Below are 19522 nucleotides of genomic sequence, written 5' to 3'. Positions count from 1 at the left end.
GCCTGGAGCGGGGGAGAAAGGCGATCCCGCCCCGCGGGCCGAGAAAATGCCCGCAGGCGGCCGCCGGCGGGGGCAGGGCCGCCCTCCGGGCTTGCGGGGTGCACAACGTGTGCCGTCTCCTCAGCCGCAGGGCCCACGGCTTCTACGCCAGAGATGCTGGTGTGGCCCATAGGAAGAACCTGGGACTCCTGAGGAGGATCATGTGTCAGGTAATGGGCTGCCGCTCGGCGCTGCTGCAGCCCGCGGGCTCGGCTTGCAGCCCAGGGGCTGAGCCTCAGTCCCCAGCCCAGGTGTTCGAGAGGTCCCCGGTCACGCTGGAGAACAGGTCTGGGGAGAAAAAAGGTGCACTTTTGATGAAGAGAGTAATGGTTAAAAATATTTCACAAGGCTCAGACCTAGAAATGTAGAAAGAATTGTGCTGGGCAAGAACTGCGAAGGCCCTTCTGTATCTAATAATTGTGTTATAAAATCTCATTAAAGCTTATTTCTATCACCTATTTCCCTAAGATGGCTTCATATTTAATACTAATCTTAAATTCTTAGTGCTTCATGTTGAATTTGGAAGGAGTTCGCATAATAAGATAATTGGCAGAGATTTTCAGGTAAACGTAACCCCAGTTCTCAGTGAAACTGATGTTACAGAAAAAATAGGAATTAAACCAATTATAAACTGAACTTTTTTTTTTTAGTCAAAACAATTTCTGCTTCCATGCAGTAGTTGATAGAAATATATTAGAAAAGAATGTGGAAGTGAATTGGCAATTATATTGAAAATACATTTATTGGAAGTCAGCTGAAGTGTCTGCTTATGTAACTAGATCAATAGGCATTCAATGTTTACTGAAATAAAAATAATTACATCTGACTTACACTTCTTTTTTTAAGACTGGAACCTTTGTTAATGGTATAGATGTTCTGATATCTCAAATGCAGGCAAGAAACTTTAATGTGAGCAGTTTATTTCTTTAATGTTCCGGGTGCTTATTGCAAATAATGGTAAATACGTTTTTCTGTCTTTCACACCAAACACCACCAGCAGAATGGAATTAAGTGTTCAATAAATAAAATTAATTACATATAAAAGAATTCTCTGCATATTTATACTCTGGGGAGTTTGGTCCTTGATTTCAAAAGTCACTATGCAAGTTTAGTTCCCACTTTTAATACAAGCAAGCTAATGGCAAAATATTCCTTACCACTGCTGTCCATAATAGCTCATTAAAATTTTTTTAATTTGGTCTTTAAAAAACACAAAATTTTATTATAAAAGGTCTGCTAATTTTATTTATAAAAACCAAATAATATTCTTTCTTCTGTATTCAGCAGTAAAGTTTTAATTAAAATAAGTTATTAAGTTGCAGGAGCCAAAGAAAATATTTTCAGAAGCAAAGTTTGTTACAAATAGCCATCCATGTTAAAACTGTTGTGTTTCAGGAAAGTACTAAATTCAAGAATGTTTGGACAACTCATTCTGCATCTCCTATTGCATATGAAAGAGGAAGAATTTACATGGACAATTACCAATGCTGTATTACCAGGTAATAAATTTACAGTTATGAGGTACTGACTTACAGATATGAGACTGATTCTGTGTTATATTGCTAACTTGACTCATAGCTGCTGTGAATTAAATGGAGTTTACTTGGGAACAAAAAATAAGCAGGTGATAAATCTTTGGCTTACAATCTTTGTATTACATTTAGATGCTGTTATATCTTAATGTGACACCTACTTTGGTCAAAGAAAACCTGATCTTTCAGGTGCAGTATAACAGTATAACCTCAGCTTTCAGAGCAGGAATGGAAGATGAACACAATTTTCTAGTCTTGCACTAAAAAGCCAAATGAACAGTAGTTCTTTGTAGTCTGGCAACTAGCAGCATGCTAAAGAGTGTGTCACAGAATCAGCCTATGTAACAAACTTGGTAATATGTGAATTCTGTTTAAAATAAGTAAATTATTTTTCATGCAAAAGTACAGCCTGCAGTACATGCTAATTTTTGCAAATGTATTTAGTAGATCAGTTCTCTGATCTAATATATTATTCTGTTCCATGATCAGTTGCAGAGACAGGTTAGGAGGCAGCACATGGTAGGATAGAGGACAGGAAATCTGTGTGCACCAGCCTGTGTCCTTGCCTGTCCCTACTGTGAGGGAAGTAGCATGGACTTGGAGAACTGCAATGCTGAGGAAGTTGGGGACAGAGCAGTTTTGAGATAGTGTCCATATGATACATAAAATACAAACTAGTCTGTCAGGGTAAACCACTAAGAGTCAATTAAGTTAATCTATCATCCACAGCTGAGGTCTAAATCTGCTTTTATTCCTACATTGTCTCAATGTTTTTAGTACTGGGTTAACCTGTCTAAGATCTTTCAGGTTTTCCTTTGTCTCATCCTCTCCCAGAGGGCAAAACTGTGCACAGTACAAAGCTTTTATTTTGTTGCCTTTTTCCCAACCTGAAAATGAAACTCAAGATAATTTTAGTAAGGAGGTAATACATCCTTAGTAAGGAGGTAATAAGAAGGCCTTCTTTAATGAAGGCCTTCAGAGGCAGTTATAGAAAGATGTCCACAAAAGCCCTTACAGGGATGAGTACGCATTTATAGGTTTAGGAAATTAGCATAATTAATAAAAAGCCCCAGTTAGGAGGACAAGGGGTGATGTAATTTCACCTCCCAGGTCAAGCCCCTTCTCTGGAGCCCCCCCTTCAGCACTAGTTGTACTTTGTCCATGAGAATGGATCTTGAAGAGTTGTTCTCAGCCTTGGTTCCCAGCTAGAACCAAGACAGCACTGGGGCCTTGCACCTCCCAGAGCTTGGAGCTCTGGAATTTGTTTTGTCTTTCTGCCTAGGGAAAGGCCATGGAAAAGTACTGGGAAAACTAGCTACTAGAAAAGTACTGGGAAAACTAGCTACTAATACAGTAGGTGACAGAGTTACAAATATCTATGTGAAGAGCACAGAGAATATATAAAAGGAAAAATGGCAAAACCCAAACAGCATCAATTTTAATTAGTAAAGGGTTTTTTCTAAATATCTGGACATGATGCCACACAAAGACAAAACAAATTTGTTGTAAAAGGCAGCATTGGAAGAACCTGAGGGGAAGGTTCCAGGATGATCATTAGTTTCTGGAATATGCTTTCTTCTTAATGTATATCACTAGAGCAAGAACATTACTATTAAGGTTGTTACTTAAAAAAACCAACCCAAAACTAAAAGTAAACCTGAAACTAAGAACAAAAAAAAAGCAACCAGACCAAAAGATTTAGAGAAGGTTAGCTCTAAAATGTTACATTATATAAACTATTGTTTATTAGGCCTTACTTTGAGAGCAATTTCAGGTATGTTTACAAAGTAAAAATAAGATGTTTAGGTTTCTGACCTATAAAACTGTATGAAATGACTTTTTGATAAAAAGTGGTCTATAAAACAGACTAATGATTAGCAATCATTTTCCTCTAGCATTGCGCAACAGCCAAGACTAATTTATCAAAAGTCAAAGTGTGCCAAGTCTGAAAAAATAGAAGATGCTTTATTATTGGAATGCCCATTGGTAAGATTACTTTTTACTAGAACATTTTTGTGCAAAACACTAAATTAATATATTTTGATGAAACATTTAGAATGGAGTGCTTTTTCTTTCCAAATTATTTTCTCAATGTTTTTAAGGAGTTCAGTCATTAAAGGTTTGCAACACGTGCCTTATTTATATTAACTGAACATTTAGAGGTATACTTCTCTGAATTTCTCAGTAGTGCATTCAAATCCTTTTTTCATAAGCTTTCATGGAAGATTTTAAAACCAGTGCTTTTATTCTTATGCACCCAATTCTTAATTCCTTACAAAATAAAATCTACTTCTATTTTTATTTATTTTTAAATAACAAGGACAGTAGCTGGGAGTTTTAGTTTTCTTCAGATCCATTGACATTAAAAAAACCAAAAAGCAGTACACTGGAGGTCCATTGAAACGACCCTGCCCAAAAACTCTTCTACTGTTTCTACCTGATAATTGCATCATTTCTCTCCTTCACCCAGTGTCCACAGAGCTTAGAAATATTAGCCCTATCCTTGAGGTGCCTAAAACTAAAGCAATGTAAGTACTATTTGTAGCAGTTGCTGTTGAGTTATCACTGAATGTCTTCTTTTGAAATACTTAAACAATTTTCTCTTCAAGATTGGTATCAATTAGATCAATAAGCAGTTAACTTTTGCAAGGAAAAGATTTTTTAAAGGGTGCCTCTTCTAGAAAAGGTAACTGTCTTGCAAAAGTGTGACAGCAGATTATTTATGTCATAGGTAATTATTTGACATGGATGTGAACTTAGAGATACTGATCTGATTAGCAGGCAGATTTCCTCCTTCAGTTTTTGAGGAATGTGTATTTACTTTCATGTTCTTCAAACTGTCAAAATGTTTTGTATCCTCCTGATACAAACTTATTTCTAATAGCCTTTCTTTTATGTAGGGGGAAATGCTACCTAGTCCATCAGATTATAAAGCTTCCCTAATAGTCCTGACAGTGCAGAACTGGCTTCTACGTCTCTCTGCTGATAGTGGAGAAGTACTGGAAAAAGTGTATCTTGCTGGTTCCTGTTGCAAATTCTTCAGGTATTAACAATTAGGGTTTATATCATTAACAGTCAGTAGTAGTATAGTGGAGAAGGAGTGCTTAATATAATTAACAGTGATTAGTGCTATAGAGGAGGAGGGGAGTCATGTTATTTGAGCACTACCCTATGGCTGACAAGAGGCTTGTTAATCTCAACCATTACCTGGAGTACTTTTCCTGCATGCTCTTACTTGTAGAAGAATTTAATCTACTTTAGTGTTATGCTGTCAAATTTAGTATCAAGTTCCACAAAACCTAGCCTACTATTTGCTTTTCTCTGACAGCTTTACAGCCTGTAGTATTGCAATGGCAACATACCAGGGGAGGACTTTGAGAGCTGAAAAACAAACCTGATCAAACATACAGACAATAAGTTCGAAGTCTGAGCTGTTTTTAATTTGCAAAGGTTCTTTTCCATAGGGTAGCCATTTTTCTCTTTTAAAGCAGGGCAGTTACTGCTTCTGGTAAACTGCTTCTTTTTTTTGGTTTTCAGAAAATATTTTTGTTAGGCTGAAGGATAGGAAAGTTTATAATTATAATTATAATTATAATTATATTGATTATAAAGGAAAGGAGAAAAATTAAGATTGGAAAGTGTGAATATTCACTAATTTTCTCACAATCCTGTATGAAATAAGTAATTCCTAGTTCCATGGATTTCTGCTTTATTGCAAACAGCCCCTCTTCCAAATCAAATAGTCAAGTTCCCTGGGCACAGACATCTGCTTAGTTATAGTTGATTATATTTTATGTGAAATAATACATTAATAAATGGGTTTTAAGTGGTTAAGGCAGGCCTTTCTTGTCACAAACAGGTATCTGAGCTGGGATACTCCTCAAGAGGTAATGATTGTAAAGTCAGCTCAGAATAAGCTCCCTGCAGCAGCACGGCAGGTAAGTGTTGTAATTTTTACAACATTGATCAAAAAAATTTACAAGCATAAAGATGGGGACATTGTACTTGGTTATTATGGAAGAAGATAAAGATGTCCTACCTTTAATAACTATGTTCAGTATTGTTCCTTCCCAGGCAGGAATCCAACAGACTGTATTGTTTTATCTTGCTGTATTCCAAGTTTTGCCTCTTTCATTCATTGGAATGCTGGAAATAAACAAGAAGGTAAGTTAATTTCTCTAATAATATGTAATCTGTAATGTAGTTCTATGACAACTCTAGTTTAGACACTTATTTCAGAAGTCATACTTACAAGCTTGTAAAAGCAATTGAAACATTAATTAGCAGCAGTGTTCTTGTGTCTGATTGGGGTGTTGGAGCAAATATTCTTAATTCTAAGGACCAGAAGAGAAATACAAATGGATTCTCTTACTGGGTTACTCTTTGACATACAGCAGGACTTTAGCCTTTTCTTAGAGCAATCATAAGAATTAGGGAACCCTTAAGTGTTTGTACATTTCTTTTCACCTCCTTAAAGACAGATGTGCCTCTGACCCAGTCCTAGTAATAGTTTATGAATTCTATATGTGTAAAACAAATGTTTCACACTTTTATTATCACTGTTACTGAATGGCAAAATAAATATATCTTGCTTTATCAGTCAAGAATAAACAAACCTGAGTTCAATTTCTGACCTGTAAGTAAGTATATATACTTAGGAAGAAACTTTGAGCCAGATTGTAATTTTTACTGTTCTATTTTAAGTCAAGAAGGCTCTGGATACAACTTGCAGATGAAACAGTACAAACACGAAAACTATGTCTGCGTAGGTATTGTGTCTTTTAGGATCCAGAGTTATAAGCTGGAGTTTTAGCTGGTGCTAGGTTGGGTTGAGGTTGTAATTGAAATTGGGCCTGGCAAGTGAAGGCAGGGATTTAAACTTTTTAATTTGGGCCCATGAAAGCTTGAGAGTACTGTGTATTGTTCTGTTCAAAATTAGTATTTAAGACTAAAAAAAAACCATTACCAGTATCAAAGGTGTTCTCAATCTGGTTAGGAATGGCATGCCAGATTCATCATGGTCATAGCAGGCAGAACATGTGAAGGAGCACTTCTTCAGCTGGGTCTGTGCTGAGTACTCATCAGAGAAATTGTTAAAATTGTACTGGACAGGGCAGCATTTGGGGTGTGAGAATCCACCCGGCAGGAGATGCAGTGCCAGACCTGACACAGAGCAGTGGAATGTAACTGTTAGATTGGAGTTGGGGTTAGTGTTACTGCCTGAGGCTGCAGAATGCACCTCAGCTTTATTGAGGTGGGCTACCACAACACATTGTGAGTTCAGAGTGGCTGAGGTCTCAAGGATAGAAAGGAGACTTTAGGCTTGGAAGATTATTAGAGTTTGTGTCTGAAAGACACTGAGACCTAAGCTAGCAAATGTATTGAGAAAAAGCCATAAAACTAAATAAAAGGCAGTCTCAGGAGTGAATATAACTTTCAGAACCAAACAGATCACGTAATCGCTGGTAGTGCTGGTAGTGATAAGATGTAGGTGTCTTACAGTTTCTGGGTTTCTTTAGCTTTTTATTGGTTTTAGGCCTGTTTTAACTGGTTTAATTGCTTTTTCACATAGTGAGTCAGATTAAAGAAAACTACATTTTCAAGCATATCTATTAAAAAAACCCCTATCAACTTCACATGTTGGTTATAATTAAATATTAAGAATTAGTTTGTGGGGTTTGCTCAGTGATGTGTTAAGCAGACGCACAAATGAATAGTGCATAATTTTTAAAAAAGATAAGTCAACTTCTCATGTATACGTCTAATTTGGATTCAGAGAGAACTCTGTACTCTGTGACAGCTGGATAATGTAGTTTTAGTACAGCTGTATGCAGTCATAGAGTTGTGATTAGACTAGTATTTTACACTGGGGATAAAGAAAGAACAGAAGATCTGAAATCAGGACTTTTAGATAGAGTTGCTAAGTTTTGCTAACGTGGGATGCTGAATAATATTATCTATTCATGTATGATAATAACTGGGTAGCATGATATGAAGATATACTGAGAATTGATTAGAGCATGAATCTGCTTGCAGAATATGACTACTGTAACTTCAGGTGTTACTGCAGTGCAATGGATTAAAGAAACTCAGCAGAACAGATGAGTTACAGAAAACTTGAACACTGATCATAGAGTTTAGTCAGAATTTTAAAAAGTGATTGAAGAATTAGGGACATAATGTCAGTTATTTGTGTTTTCTCTCAATTGTTTCTTCTCTGATAGAATATTTTTTACTTAATTTTATTCCAGATTTTTGGTAATAGTGTGACAGATGTTGCTGTTTCTAATGGAATCCTGATTGTAATGTATAGCATGGGTCTGGTCAGACTCTATAACTTCAAGGCCATTTTGGAACAGGTAATGAAGTAAAGAGTTTTTATACAATCCATGCTATTTTTGGGTAACAAGTCATAAATATTCATGTACTCTACATAAGTACATGGGGTATTGTAGGTTCCTGCCTACAATTACAATTAGAAGATAAAAATGGACATACTATCAGAAAAATTACTTGCAACAGTTACAGGTGGCAAAACATAAGAGATACGGGGTTAGACAGGCACTTCTGGGGAGTTATGTCAATGTTACACCAGATGTGCTTCTCTCTACACACCTAGTCTGTAGTTATAGATGATTGTTAAGGCCAGAAACTGGTGGGCATGGGGAAGTTTGATCTCAAACAGAACTGCAGTTAGACATGTTCCAATCAAATATCAAACTTTAATTAAAAAATAAGACCTCAAGCAGTATCTAACAAGATAAGGAATGCAGTAGTAATAGAGAATAAAACTAAACAGCAAGTAAATATGCATCTGTAAAACTAAATTGTTCTGTATTACTTTAGTTCATGGAACAACCATTTGATTTGGGACAAGAATTCAACTGGAATGGTCAGGTGGGAGTTGTAGGAAAGTATCCATTTGGTCTTCCATGTAACATTAAAATAACAGGTAATTATGACCTTTGTATTGGCTTGACTGTGGCTTTTATGGATTGATTGTGGCTTATTTCACACTAAGAAAAAATATTAAAATTGCTGTGCTCATACTGTGCTGTAGCTGTATTTCTGGACTTACATTATAGTAAAATCTTCTTCCCTTTACTTCTAATTACAGTAATTATATAGGACACACCAAGAAAACTGTTAGAGCAACTGAGCTATCTGAAAAACTTTATTAGCAATGCATGAAATGGAAACTCCTTTCTTTATTTCTGAGATGCAATTGCTGTTGAGAAAGAGGAAGGACTAGGATATCTGTTAGTAGCACTCAGAAACAGAATATGGTATGTAAGCAAAAGATGTGAGAACACTAACTTGCAGAGGAAGTTCAATGAGACTGAATACAATTTGTCTGACTGGCATTTTGATATTCTAAGTTGTCAGAAATGTGCCGATTTCAGTAAAATGAATTCCTGAGAAGAGAACAAATTATTAAAAACAATTCTAATGCCTCAAATCATTAACTTATAAACGTTCTGCATTATGTAATGACTTCTTTCTTTAAAAGCAAACAATGGCTTCTGTTGGTACATTTGAGATTAGAATTTGGTGCTAAGAATCTTGATGAATGAGCAAAGCCCGAGACTTCTTTTGAAATTTCTTTTCTTACTTTAAAAATACATTCTCACAAGCCTACACTTGAGGCATCTAAAAAATTTAAAAGGTTGGTTTCACAAACATCAAAGAATGCATGCATTTATTTATTTAATTTTGAATGCTTCTGTATTAAATTTTTTTTCAGGTGATTCTCCACATAAAAATGTCTCTTTTTTCAGAGTGTCAGATAATAAGAGACAAATCAATCCAGATTTATATAAAAATGAGGGATAAACAGATAAAGTACACAAAGATAAAGTACAGACTTATATAGTGAGGTTATAATGCAACATTTTATCAAAACAAAGCAATAGGCTGCTATATTTGATGTCTCCGTTTTTGCAACGGGAAATCTTCCCCCATTTTTTGTCTCCATCTCAAACTGTGAAACCACCATTTAATGTTAGGGACCTGTGGAAAACCTGCTGTGGGAACTTTAATAGGAAGATTTGATCTCATGGCTTTTAGACCATTATAATTTTTAGTTTTGAGATTTAAAACTGTACTGGAGAACACCTTTTTGATCTTTAATCATATTCAGGAATTTGTGGTTAGGAAGTTTTGAACACATAACGTACATTTTCATGCTTGCTTTTTGCAAATAGCTTCATTCCTGTGGTTTTTGAGTTTTTTTCTTTCAAGAATGAGATGGGCAAATGCTTCAGTGAACAAGATATTAGCAGTTTCAGAGTGCAGGCTTGTATTTACTATAATTTAACTGTGTGTAGTCTTCTTTCTTACTTAAGTCCTAGCCTCCCTACAGAAATTGCCTGAAGGGATGGGCATTATTACAATACTGGTTTATGGTGTGAGGTACCCACAAGTGTCTAGAGATCAAAACTTACAGGCTAAGATGTACTATGCTACAGCTCTCAACTGCTGGGGAGGAATTGATTTTGGTCACAGTGTGTGTTTTTCTGAATGGCCCAGAACTTAAAACTAGTTTGATTTATTGTTAGCTGATACAGTAATTTCAGAAAAAAAAAAGCAAGGAGAAGGATACTTTGTAGAAACCTTTTCTTGTTGTTATTTCTTTGGTTTTTATTTGCATGTAGAACATTTGTTAGTGCTGCCAGGAACAGCTTTTAGAGAAGTTTGCAGAGTTTAAAGTAAGTAAACAAAGAAGCTCAAGTAGAGATTGAAAACTGGCAAGACTTGGGGAAAGACTTGCAAACAATAAAACAGGAGGTGTTTAGCAACAAGAGCAAGTGACATACAAGTGGCAATGATGGAGCTGAGGCAGCAGAATCACATTATCACAGTGGTTTATGTGGAAACCATGATAGGAAAGGCATATTTTAAAGCACCCTCTACTACTCAGTATTGATATACTGTTGATTACATTTAATTGTATAATTATAATATATAATTTAGTCCATCTACCAGAATTTTGAGGGACCTTGATATTTTGAGGGACCTTTATTTAAAAAGTTGTTTGGGTAAAATGTCGCAAACTTTCTTAACACATTTTTCATTTTCTGACGGATTTTAGTATTAGTATGTCCTTTGCTTATGCTTCCATCTTCAACATTCTCTACACTTCCAGCAGATGCATAACTTTTTATAACATATAGTTTATCTCTTGCACAGAATCTCCCATTTCTTATGTGTCACTCCTAAAAGCAAATGGGAAACAGCCGCTTTCCAGCTTAGGAAAGACTTCATCTCCATTGGCAGTGAACTAATTCCATTCAATCTAAATGGCTAAATTGATGGAAACATGAACAAAGGAAGAGGAAGGAAGCACTCCATAAACATAATTTGTGATGTCATGTGATATCAGCATTGGCATTAGGATAATTATCTAGACACAGCAGGAAAAGAACAAGTCAAAATTTGGATAAGACCTTTGGGTCCAGATTGAATCTTGTTCTCCTTGCACTAAATGACTTTGGGTTTTTATATTCTGCCTGTTTAAATTCCCCTCGTAATTGCAGATTTTGTCCACATTTTATCAGTTTTTTCCCCAGCTTTTCTCTGTACTGTTAGAAAGACCTGGTCTTCAGTCTAAAATTGATTCAGTTATAGCAGCTGTAGAAATTGCTTTAATTTAGCTAGTTGGCAGAAGTTGTAAAGTTGATTTCATTAAAAATACCTCTCATTTAGTAAAAAGAACACTTGTACTAATGGCCTAGTACATCTCAGTAATTTATCCTAACTAAACTGAAAGGAAAACTAGATACCTTTTGCCATTAATTGCTAAAAATTCTGTATTTTGATTTATTTTTATGAACTCAGCTACAGATTGCATCCATTGTGGTCCACACTATTTTGTTGTATTACACAAAAGGAGAAAGCAGAATCTAAATATTCTGTCTTCCTGCATTTAATTCTGTTATTTGAGGTTGCTGCTTGCTGTTTCCAGTTATTTATCACTGGTTTTCTCAAGAGAATAGTGACCATCTTGATATGGTCTTTGGTCTGTTCATGTGTGCATCCTTTCTCAATCAGATGAGCTGGAATAATTTTAATTATTTGCTGTGACTTTGCTTGTAAGTCAAAGGTACTAGAAGAGTATTCAGCATCAAGATCTGAGAAGGGAGGGAGGGAAGGAAGAAGAGGGAACTTCAGATGTGCACCTGGGTGCTGGGTGAGGTAGCATAGCTAGCACTGGAAAAAAGTTAATAGCAAATGTGTTTCCACCAATCCTCAAAAGTTCTGAAGAATTAGTAGCTTTATTGGAATTTACAATTGTAAGCATCAATGGAATGGTGACTGTTCTGCTACTAATGGTGTTAACATTACGGAATATTTGCAGATACCCCACCTTTGCTATTTGAAGCATCTTCTCTGGAGAATGCATTTCAAATTGGAGGTTACCCTTGGCATTATATCATCACACCAAACAAGAAAAAACATAAAGGAGTCTTCCATATTTGTTCTCTGAAAGACAATGCTTTGGTAATACATTCAGAAAGCAGCTTCTCTGAAATGAATGTGTATTATGTTTGTCTTCTCTTATTCTGAGTAGGTTATAATACCTTTGTTTACCAGTGCAGTGCTTTCACAGGCTCACTCCACTATCAAATTAGCTATCCCATGGAGTCATGTGTAAAATGCTTTCTTCTGAATCAGTGCTTCTCATATTTCCTTCATTCCAATACAGCAGTGGTGCAGTCAGAGCTACACAGCACTGTATCATGACTTAAAAGTCTCATTACCTGTTTCCTTGCATGGTAACATCCTAATGCACTTGTGACTAGTCAGCCTACTAAATGCTGACTACAGAATTATTTTAAATTTTATGATATTGCAGAGTAAATGTCCTTAATGTTTGTAGTTTACCTTTGACTTGAACCTTCTTTCTCTCCCTAAAAAAGATTTGATTGCACAGTTTAATCCCCTTCTGTCCCTATAAAGGTTTTATTGGTTAGTTTAATCTGTTCCTAATTATTTTTCTGTACTATTCATCATATGAATACTATTTTTTGTGAGCTGTCCATCTCAGCTTTTATTTTGAATGTGGAATTGACCTGAAGATCATTCTGTATTTCGAGCAACTTCTGGGCCTGTTAAGAGTTTCTTGACTAAAAAGTCTCATCTGTAAATGTCCTTATCTCTTTTGCTTGCCTGATCAATTATTTTCCCTCCTTATTTTCAAAACTGATGTTCCACAATTGTAGCTGAAGATCAATTTTGATTCAAATGGACTTGCAGAATCCTTTCTCATCTGGTTTTTTCTATGTGGGTTGATATATCTAGCAATTGAATTATGGATGTCAGCTAAATTTAATAACAGAAAGCCACTGCCAAAATCCCGAGATTTTGACTGGCTTGCATGTGATTGCTGAAATCACAAGGTATTCCAGGTGCTCCACAAATAATTTGCACAGAAGAGGCTAAGCCTGAGGTTTGAAGCTCAAGTTGAACTCTGTGCTAATGTGTATTGCATGTCATTCCACATGCCACGTCTTGGATACTCAAATAGCTGGAATTGTTGAAGTGTTTGCACAGTGTAGGTTAAATCTTCATTCTGCTTAGTTTCAGGAGAGATAGGACAATATATAGCTAAGGTACAAGGTTATTGCTTATTGCATATTAAAAATCTCAAAACTACTTCACTGAATATCTTGAGAATTGGAACTGAGGTTTTTAATAATGTTGTTGTTGGTTTTATTATTGTTCTACTGCCATCCTTTCTGGTCATGTTTAGGAGCAATACTTACAAACCTCCAGAGGTATATAGTGAGGAGCTCAGTATTTCCTCTTTAATTAGATCTGGGAAACTTTCAAAATACTAATATTCTAAATTTTCTTTTTCTTCTTCAGGCAAAAAATGGCATACAGGATATGAAATGCTGTTCACTTGAACCTGACTGGATATATTTCCATCCAGATATGTCAGGCAGAATAATCCACGTGGGACCAAATTTGATAAAGTATGAGCCTTTTTTACTCAAATCTTTTATTCATTAGAGAAGTTGCATAACTGCATAAATTTAGTAGTCTGATGATTTGCAGGCCCAAACACTCATCAGACTATAGAAACTATAAAATCTATTAATTTGTCAGAATCAAACATTCTTCTAGAAACATCTGCCGATTTTGGTGTGATGAATATGAGCACTAGAGGCCACAGTTTACATTTTGGTATGAAAAATACTCAAGGACCACTGTATCAAAATTCCACTGATAAACATAAATTACCAAAATAACTAATTTCCATTTTATTTATTTACAATGTTTTAATGTACTAGATAAAAAAAATTCTATAGAAAGGTTATCGTAAGCAGATTAGAATACATGACTTACTTTGTAATTTGTTTCTTTTGTAGAGTCTTAAAGCTTAAGGAAGTTAAAAATCATGCAGATCAAATGGAGATTGCAGAAGATTTTACAATTGTAGCCAACAGAGAAAACTGTGTGAGTTTAGTGTCTGAGATCACAATGTGGGATTTTGAGCTATAGGGGGGGTTTGCATATTGAGTAATCACTGTGTTTTATGGGCTTTATCCAAGGTTTATTGAAAGACATGTTCTGTCTTCATTGGACTTCAAGTGGTATGAAAAGAATTTTGAAAACAATAACACTTTTAGGATAGATTTCTGAAACCTTCAGTCTTTTCTTTAGTTTTCAGTGTTCGTTAAGGTGTGCAGTGTAACAATGTATCATGGATATAAAATATACTTAAAAGATGGTGACAGATTTCCTTCAAATGAAGGTGCCACCAAGTGATAATCATGTGCATCTCTGGTGTTCAGGTGAGTTGATCATACAAATGCTAGAAAAGTTTTGAGTCTCTGATAAGTTAGGGGTAAGTCTTCATAAGACAACAAAGACACTACATGGCTTCCAAAAGTCCATTCCTTTTCCTGGCCATGCATGCCTGTCATTCTCTTGTGCCAAATTTGGCATTCATCTAACCCTTGGTGAGCCAAATCAGTGCTCTAAAATAACAGAATAACCTGGCAGAAAAGGTGAGTACTTTCTGCTTGCTTGTGTTGCTGAACTGGAGCAGAACAGGACTGAGTCATCAGTGGATCAGAAGGGTAGAACCAAGTGTGAGAGGATGATTTAAAACTGGTGGTAGAACTGAGCTCTTTAATCTACTCAGTTGTTTCATGAAGTCTTCTGTGATACAGAATCACAAGGACAATCTAATGTCAAAAAGGTTAAAGAGCACACATGAAAAAAATTCTAGGTAGTGCCTGGAACTGTCATTTTGATTCAGCAGACAAGGTTATGTCTTACCTAAAAGCAAGTTTTTATAGTTTGAATACTGTAAAATGTGCAAATCTGTGATGCTAATTTTTAAGCTTTTGTGGGGATAAAAGGTTTGTGTATTAAAAATCTTGACAAACTCAAGAACAAAACTTGTATTGAATTCAAAAACTAAACGCCAGTTGCCGTCTAATAACTTGCCATACTGCTTTTTGAGAGTTGTGTAGGTAACTTCTGTTACAGTAAGAAGAAAGAAATATGAGTTCTAATCCTGCCTATGCTGTGCTTATTCATTTTGACTTCTATTAAGACACTGATAACCTATTTTTTAATATTTCTGGTGTTAATGAAGCCCAGTGGAAGCAGCCATGGTGGTTTAAGATGCTACTTCTCCCATCTTCTGGAAGTAAAAGTTTAGGAAAAATCAGTGGTGATTTAGCAGTCTTAATTCTCATTCCAGCATCTTGGTTCTCGTCACTTCTGTTCAAAAAAGAACAGAAGTAGCTGAGAGCCTTTGCCACCTCTGTGGAACACTTCTGAATATGAGTAAACAGCAATAAAATCTCAGGTAAAATCCCCAAGTTCATGAACTCATAAAGTAAACAGCAGCACCAGGGCTATGCGTAGCTATTGAGTAAAACAAGGTCAGAAGGCAAAATGTATGGAACAGATGCATTGTCAAATGGATAGAAACGACATTGCTCCGAAGTCTAGAGACACTTCTTTTTTATGTTTCTCCAAAGGTGAACAACAATGTTACTGTAACAGCCTCTGGTCGGGTGGTGAAGAAGCGTTTCACCTTGCTGGACGATGACCCAGAACAAGAGGTAACTGAAGTGAGAGCACTTCATGGATCGTTTCAGTGTTTAGCTAGCCAGCTAGCTTCTTGTTTCAGGGGCAGTGCGTGTAACCATTAGCTCTCTAGATCCTTGAATTCTTTATTCCTCTTCTCTTTGTCTTCTTCCAGTTGCTTCACATACTGTTTATCATCTTTTCTCTTTGGTCAACATTTGAGCTTTGTATTTTTTCTTTCTTGCAAGAACTGCTCTTATGCCCCACATTATCATAATTCCATGTGACTTCAATGGCACAGAAAAGATACGTTAATGTAACAAACCGTTATTTTCTCCATTTAAATATCTACTTTGAACATTTCTTATAAAGCATTTTATGAAATGAAAGAAACTTTTTCTTTTCCTCTGCTTTAGGATCCTCTTGTCTTTTTTAAAGTATCTCTCAACTTTATTTTTCTCTCTCAGTTACTTTGATTGGATTGTAGGATAAGGTGTTGAGCACTTTTCCTTTACATAACTGCTTCTTGAGATTGAAAACACCACTTGAGTCTTTAAAGGTTATGAAAAACATTTTTAGCTCTCTATCTAGAGCTGGATCTGTAATTGACATAAGTACAACAGGTAAAATTCATCAGTTTCTGGCAGTCACTTCTATTCTTTATTCTGAGGAAATAGATTTTACTATGGTAAAAATACAGCACAGTCCAGTATAACCCTTAACGGTCTGCAGTTTATTTCTATTCACTTTTTCTTTTAACCATAATAGAAGTAATTGCACACTCTTTTTTTTTTCCTGTTGTTACATTTGTGGTTCCAGTAAATGTTTTTACATTATGGAAGAAAAGGACTGCCTTGAATTTAGAGTATGTCACAGTGAGATAAAGGCAATTAAGGTCATTCACAATCTTCATATTTTGGTGTCAGTTCTTCACTGACCTATAATCTGTGGAGCAAGAGAGATCTGAACACAACATACAGATATTCATGGAATTACTCTAATGTACCCATTCCCTCAAAACCAATGATGGTTTAAAGCTACACTGTCTAATAACATCTCTGCTTCAAGAGCCTAAAGATACTTCTTGGTCACTTTAGAAGTACTTGTTTTATATTTCTTATATGCTCCATATAAAATACATGTACTTTCACATTAGAATTTTTCAGAACATCACTTCCTTTTCTCCTGCTTAAGGAATTTTGTTGAAATACCCTGACAGCTCATGTTGGGAAAAATGCCTGTTGGGTATTGGGCTCCCAAAGTTTTCTTTTGGATGAGAAGACTTAAGAACTAGAATTTGCCCAATACTACTTTCACATGAAGAAAAAATAGCTATGCAATTTAGGTAGAGGGGAATGTGAATTTGTGTTTGATTTGTAAATTTGAGGTTTGTTTTTCCTAAGACATTCAAAATTGTGGACTATGAAGATGAATTGGATTTACTATCCACTGTGGCAGTTACTCAGATAGGAGCTGATGGAAGAGCTCACCTTGACTTTCATTGCAATGAACATGGGATTCTGCTTAAGAGTATTCCATTAAAGGAGTCCTGGGATGTGGTGAGGAAAATTCTTGTCTTTTGTTCCCACTGTCTCTTCCCCATACTCATTCAAATACCACTTCTGTTCAGATTTTAAGCAGGTATATAAGTAGCAAAGGGATGAGATTTGCATAAAATAACAATTACAATTCTAAAATTGTAAATCTAAAATTGTAAGTACTCCATCAAACAGTAGTTAATTTACCTGAAAATCTCCATTATTTGAAATCATGATTGTGGGGGTTTTTTTTGGTTGATTTGTTTGGGGTTTTTTTGTTTGGGGAAAGGTTTGTCCTTAATGTATTTCTGAAGTATTTATCAACTTAAATACTCCATGGCTAGTTACATCAGACTAACTTTTCAACTTGTAAAGACTCTCCCTGGTTTAACTTGAAGTACTCATGCATAAAATGAAGCACAGACCTCATTGTATATATATTTGGGAAGATGGAATGGGCCATTCATCAGTCCAAGTTTAGGTGGACATCCAGCTTAGATGGTCTGAAATTTTCAGCACTGTTACACCTCTTTTATCATTGACTGCATAGGCAACTTGTGATCATAAATCAGATGCTCTGAACTTAGATTCCTAAAATAGGGATGTGAGAAACCTCTCAAAAGTTATAAAATTCTATCCTTTATCTGGAAGAGTAATCTCTGTGTATCCACACAAAATTTCTGCCTGATCATGGAGCTCACCACTGTTAAATATTTTTTTGTTCCTTGTGGAAAATGATAGATATTAGCAAGTTGTGGAAATAGAGACTGCAACCTGAACTTTTTTTTTTCTCATTTCAGACTTACAGTCATGAAGTTTACTTTGACAAAGACCTCGTATTGCATATAGAACAGAAGCCTAATAGGAGATTCAGTTGTTATGTTTACCAAATGGTATGTGATACTGCAAGAGATGATGATCCTTAATGCTTTACAAAAAACCAGGAAGTGTTTAGTAAAAAAAGGAGGGAGAACTTTTGTATATATTTAAGCCATAAACACCAGCTACAGAGAATTTTGGATGCTATTTAAGGATACTGCAAGAGATCATGATTCTTAATGCTATAAAATAAATCAGAAAGTGTTTTTGTAAAAAAAGGAGGGAGAACTTTTGTATATATTTAAGCCATAAACACCAGCTACAGAGGATTTTGGATGCTATTTAAGGACTCCGTACATAGTAGTCAACTACTGGTTTTCTGGCTGAATTTAATCTTAACATTTTGTACTACTAGATAAGGTCTTGTTTCTTTTTTTCTTTGTGACACTGTACACTTGCCTGTAGTTTCTCATTGCTTTTCATGTATTCACCAGCTCATCATTAATGCTAGATGCAGCATTTATTGCTTCTCTTCAGCGATAGGATTGAAATACTGGACATCAAGGAGAAAGATGTGGACTTACCTATTACCTACCATCTGCTATGATCAGTCTTACATAGTTTTACCTATGCAACTCTGATGATGCCTTAAGAGGCTTCCTAAAACAGAGGCTAGACAGTGTTAAAGGAATAAAGTAGCTATTTATAGAAAGGCCTTCAAAGGATACACCTTGGGCAGTACAAGAGCCTGGCTGTGGCTCCACCCAAGATGGATGACAGGTCACATGCTTTCACACTTTTCTAAGTTTTGGTCCATTTACATACTGGGGTTAATTGTCCAATTACAGCTTCAGGTTATGAAGTCCCATGCTCTCAGATTGCTCTCCTCAGTTCACTGTTGTTTATGCTTTTTGGGCCTGAAGCTGCAATGGTGTCCTTGGTTCTCGGGCTGGAAAAAGATTGTTTTGTCTAATGAAACTGTGAAGAGAACTTGCTAACAATTTATATGAAGTTCAGAGTTATATACTAATGCAGTACAGAATTTGGAAAATATGAAAGGTAAAGCTTAAGGCATCTCTAATACAAACTGTTAATTAATCAAAGTATGTAAAACTATCTAGGATAAATTTTGTATGTAGTATGAAAATTGTAGTGTTACCATTAAACCACTTAGACAAAATCCTTCTCTTGGTTTTGTGTGAGAAATAAAATCACTCAGGTTTTCTGGTTGTGTATGTTTTGGTTTAAAGAGAAATGTTAATAAATTATGTATTTTACTGTATTTTTAATACATTTTATATGTTTTTACATATATATGTATATCCAAGCAATTCTCTGCCTGACCCTGTTAAGGTTCAGGAGTTGTTCAGTCTGAGCCAAAGCTCCCAGCTGTTCACCCTTATTACTGTGTGCAGCCTATCAGATACATTGGAGTTCTGTGTGGTATATTCAGAATCTGCAGAATGAAAGCTTTCATTTTAAATTAAAAAACACCCACAAGAACAAAACACAGGCTGTAGACTTCATGGTGATAAAGATGGG

At 35.7% G+C, this 19522-nt stretch overlaps 1 protein-coding gene across 1 annotated transcript; it reads left to right on the top strand.

Annotated features, from left to right (window-relative positions):
* Positions 1–106: 106 nt before the first annotated feature.
* On the top strand, positions 107–19262 carry DCAF17 (DDB1 and CUL4 associated factor 17). Its single transcript, XM_066553126.1, has 14 exons — positions 107–209; positions 1435–1538; positions 3467–3557; positions 4472–4614; positions 5431–5509; positions 5646–5735; positions 7823–7930; positions 8418–8523; positions 11929–12071; positions 13440–13549; positions 13946–14033; positions 15575–15658; positions 17027–17182; positions 17962–19262. The coding sequence occupies exons 1-14, from the start codon at positions 201–203 to the stop codon at positions 18085–18087; spliced, it is 1437 nt and encodes a 478-aa protein (XP_066409223.1). The 5' UTR covers positions 107–200; the 3' UTR covers positions 18088–19262.
* The last annotated feature ends 260 nt before the right edge of the window (positions 19263–19522 follow it).

Source organism: Molothrus aeneus, chromosome 7 (assembly GCF_037042795.1).
Source record: "Molothrus aeneus isolate 106 chromosome 7, BPBGC_Maene_1.0, whole genome shotgun sequence".
NCBI lineage: Eukaryota > Metazoa > Chordata > Aves > Passeriformes > Icteridae > Molothrus > Molothrus aeneus.
Note: the sequence above shows the minus strand (reverse complement) of the source record. Positions and strands in the feature narration are given on the sequence as shown.

Coding starts and splice junctions, on each gene's coding strand:
- DCAF17 (XM_066553126.1), top strand. Junction 3,558..4,471: donor TATTATTGGAATGCCCATTG/GTAAGATTACTT, acceptor TCTTTTATGTAG/GGGGAAATGCTACCTAGTCC. Junction 17,183..17,961: donor TAAAGGAGTCCTGGGATGTG/GTGAGGAAAATT, acceptor TTCTCATTTCAG/ACTTACAGTCATGAAGTTTA.